This window comes from Rutidosis leptorrhynchoides, chromosome 7 (assembly GCF_046630445.1).
Source record: "Rutidosis leptorrhynchoides isolate AG116_Rl617_1_P2 chromosome 7, CSIRO_AGI_Rlap_v1, whole genome shotgun sequence".
Classification (NCBI taxonomy): domain Eukaryota; kingdom Viridiplantae; phylum Streptophyta; class Magnoliopsida; order Asterales; family Asteraceae; genus Rutidosis; species Rutidosis leptorrhynchoides.
Genome location: NC_092339.1, coordinates 332,250,329 through 332,253,972, shown reverse-complemented (window position 1 = coordinate 332,253,972; position 3,644 = coordinate 332,250,329). Strand labels below are relative to the sequence as shown.

General features: G+C 34.2%; 1 protein-coding gene across 1 annotated transcript; it reads left to right on the top strand.

Moving 5' to 3' along the window:
• The first annotated feature begins 2,982 nt into the window (after window positions 1-2,982).
• Window positions 2,983-3,438, top strand: LOC139860305 (uncharacterized). Its single transcript, XM_071849069.1, has one exon. The coding sequence runs from the start codon at window positions 2,983-2,985 to the stop codon at window positions 3,436-3,438; it is 456 nt and encodes a 151-aa protein (XP_071705170.1).
• Window positions 3,439-3,644: the final 206 nt, after the last annotated feature.

Genomic DNA, 3,644 nt, shown 5'->3' with positions numbered 1-3,644 from the left:
AACATATCTTGGGGTGGCTAAGGGTTAAAAACGGTTATAAGATAACTTAATTAGACAGTGCACTGTTAGAAAATAGAACCCGTGAATATTATTCATTATCAAATCGGTATTTATAAAGTACATAGTAACTCTAATCATCTAATTAACCTTAATGGACCCAAGCCCACATATTGGACTTGGGCCTAATCTAATATTTCTAACATATACATTAGAGAAAAGTTTCCCTTTGCATATATTCCACCCTATCTAATAGATTTATCATGGGTAATATATTTGGTTCATACATAGAGATGCACTTCAATCCTCTACTACACAATGTGGTGACGTTTTTATATTTCATAATCATGACGTGTAGAAGCATTAATCATCAAACGTCTCATAATAGCTTTCTTGAGTTCTTATAACTCACCTACTGATGTGAAAGGCTATATTATGTCTTGAAAGATATAAGTTTCTGGGCTACTTTCCCTATCACTAGCTATCATGTGACTATAAGTTAGAACTATGGTTGTTAAGTATAATTATGGTTAAATGAGATAAAAATGAAGTTTGGAAATTATAGCCTTGAATGACTAGGGTTATGTGTAGAGTTCAAATTGCCTAGTTGTTTGAGTTGTCTTTTCGAAAAAAGAGACTGGTTAGAGATCTCTATATCAAAATCTTTTGATATTGAATTTTTGAAGCTGAGGGGGGAAATTAGCAAGGCAAGATTCAGAAATTCTAAATGAAAATGGAATTAACTTTATGATTGGAGGTAAAATGGTTGATTTGAGAGTAATTGTATTACTTGGTTGGTTTAGTTAGGCCTGTATAAATTATAATACACACATGGGTCTGACGTTGAATGTAGATCATTAGATCAATATATCCCGTCTTTAGAAGTCCCGCTGGAGACATAAAAAGTGACCCCTTATGAACGTTAGAGGGTGATGTGTGAATGGATTATAAGTCAGTCTTTCAAAATTTAGGGACCTTTCAAAATTTTAGTCATGTTTGCACACTCTGCATATGTTTTGAAGTCGCCTTTGCATATAATCCCCACTGGTTATGTGTAAAATTTATTAGATATCTATGTTATACTTGCACCAACATTATTGGTAAAAGTCTATTGTTCTGTTCAGTGCACCTATGATCAATTGATCATAGAGAATCTGATTTTCCTTATAATGCATAATTAATTAATTTGAGATTCCGTTCAATTATTTACAGATTAATTATACACGTATCATCTACTGAAGCATTACTTTACTATTAAACTTTATTGTAGAAGCTCATTTGAGCTCATAAAGCATAAAAAATTTCCAAGAACATGACTTATGGCTGCAGGGAACATCCTTTGCATGAAAACAATACTGCAGGCTCTCTATAAAATAAACGTATTTGTTTCCCTTAACAAGAGATAAATATGAATTCAAACGTATTAAATTAAGTCATCAAGTGATAACTGAAAAACAGAACAAGAACAGAGTTAATACAACCACGAGCCAATAATTACTTAATATGAGTATTATATTATCAAACGTTACGTACAAATAGATTTCAACAGTACTTTTGTCACATCCTCTAAAAACCAGCTAACTTAGTGGCCAGGGATGGAACCCAAGATGCGCTTAATAATTTTACATACTTTATAAAGCACATACTAATATATAGCTAGCTATTATAATTATAATAATCCTTATCCTTATTATATTAAAAAAAAGAAACTTTTACGAGCAGGCTTCCTTTTCGGATACTCCACAAACTTACTCCCACCGTACATTTTAGCAGCCTCATCGCAATTTATCACCCTCTCAGTCCTCATGGCAGTACCTGGTGCACCATACACTTGTTGTTGAACTACATAGGCTTGTTGGGGATGGTACTGACAGTAGTTAAACCCCTGCTGCGGGGCTCTATTTGGTGCATACTTATTGTTACGCCCACATGAGTAAATATCATCTATGACATCAAATGCTTCTTTTCCTATATTAACAAGGTCAGTGTTGTTGCTTGAATAATATGACATTTTTTATTGAAGCTGTATATGCAAAGGTAAGAGTTTTTAGTAGTATTTTGTTGTGTTTGCTTTGGGTGTCAATTCAAGAGTCCGTATGCCTTTATATAGAAAGCCTAATGCGAATGCTAAGATGCTTAGGTATTTTCCTTTTTCCTAAAAAAGGATTTAAGATTACTTCGTTTCCACGAACTTATTCTTTTGTTAGGCTGTGGTATAATCTAGATCTCTCTCTTTTTTCTTTCTTATTCCATTTGAATTAGAACATGTGTACTTTATAAGTCTCATATATACTATACAGTGGCGTAACTCTGAAGTTATTTTTAAGCAGAAAAAGTGAACATTCAAGTTTGGAGGACAACATAAAAATTTTTAATCTCTAATTATAAATCTTACATCAACAACTTGCTCGAATATTTTAGGGGCCAAAGCCCCCTTGTGTCTCCATATAATTCGGCCATTGTACGTAAGTTCATATATATGTATATGTATTTAGCTTGTTTACATTTTCATCACAACACCTAAACTTAATTTTTTGAGTAGTTGATACCTATATTTTTTGTAACTTGCGTAATTGGTACCCCTGACTAACTACCGTGAAATATTAATGTTTGAACCCTCACATGTGCCACGCATGTGAGGGCAAATTCGTCCCTTTCAGACTCATCCCTTTCATAATATTAAGCAAACTAACTGTTAAAAAAACTTAGGTTTCTTCAAAGTGGTTTCTTCATCACATCATTCAAGATCAGAAGTCATACCATTGTCATCTTCATCATTTTATTCATCATCGAGATCTTCATCATCGTCATCTTCGTTATCCATATCATCATCATCTTGGTTATTCATTTCATCATTGTCATCTTCATCATAACATATCTCGTGAATGAAATTTCAATTGATATATCCTCTCATTCATCCATCACGGGTACGCGTTATGCAACAAGCTTGTTCCTAAAAAGATACAGATTTTTATTTGGAGAGCTATGAAATCAAGGCTTCCGGTTTTGTTAGAGTTAGATAAGCGAGGGATGGATTTACATAGTGTGCGCTGCCCACTATGTAATGGCGACCTCGAATCGGTGGACCATACTTTAGTTGGATGTTCAAAGGTTAAAGAGATTTGGATTCGGGTTTTCAATTGGTGGGGCCTTGGTAGTTTCTCCTCAAACACTCTTTCGGAAATTATTGGAGGGGTCGGATCGCCTTCAACTTCGGGTCAAGGTGGTCTTATTTGGCAAGCTTTATCATGGATTTGTTTGTATCTCATTTGGAAGAATCGAAACAAGCGAGTATTTCAAGGTAAAACTTGGAAGTCCCCGATGGCGCTAAGTGAGATTCAAACACTATCCTTTCATTGGATCGCCAATAGATTAAAAAAGGAGAAAATCGAATGGTTATCATGGCTATCAAGTCCTAGTTCATATTTGCAAAGCTTGTGATTGTATTGTAATTTCTTTTTATATGCTTCGTGTTCTGGCTAAGGGTTGCTACCTCGCAACCTCTAGTTGGTTAGTTTCAGTTCTGTAAAGTTTGTATTCGTGTTGGTTCGTGTGTTAGGCTAATGTCGGCTTGTGACTTAGTCTTTGATGTATTTTCGTGTTCTTAATGAATTTTGCCTTTCAAAAAAAAAAAAAAAATTAGATCT

Coding starts and splice junctions, on each gene's coding strand:
- LOC139860305 (XM_071849069.1), top strand. CDS start 2,983: ATGAAATCAAGGCTTCCGGTTTTGTTAGAGTTAGATAAGCGAGGGATG.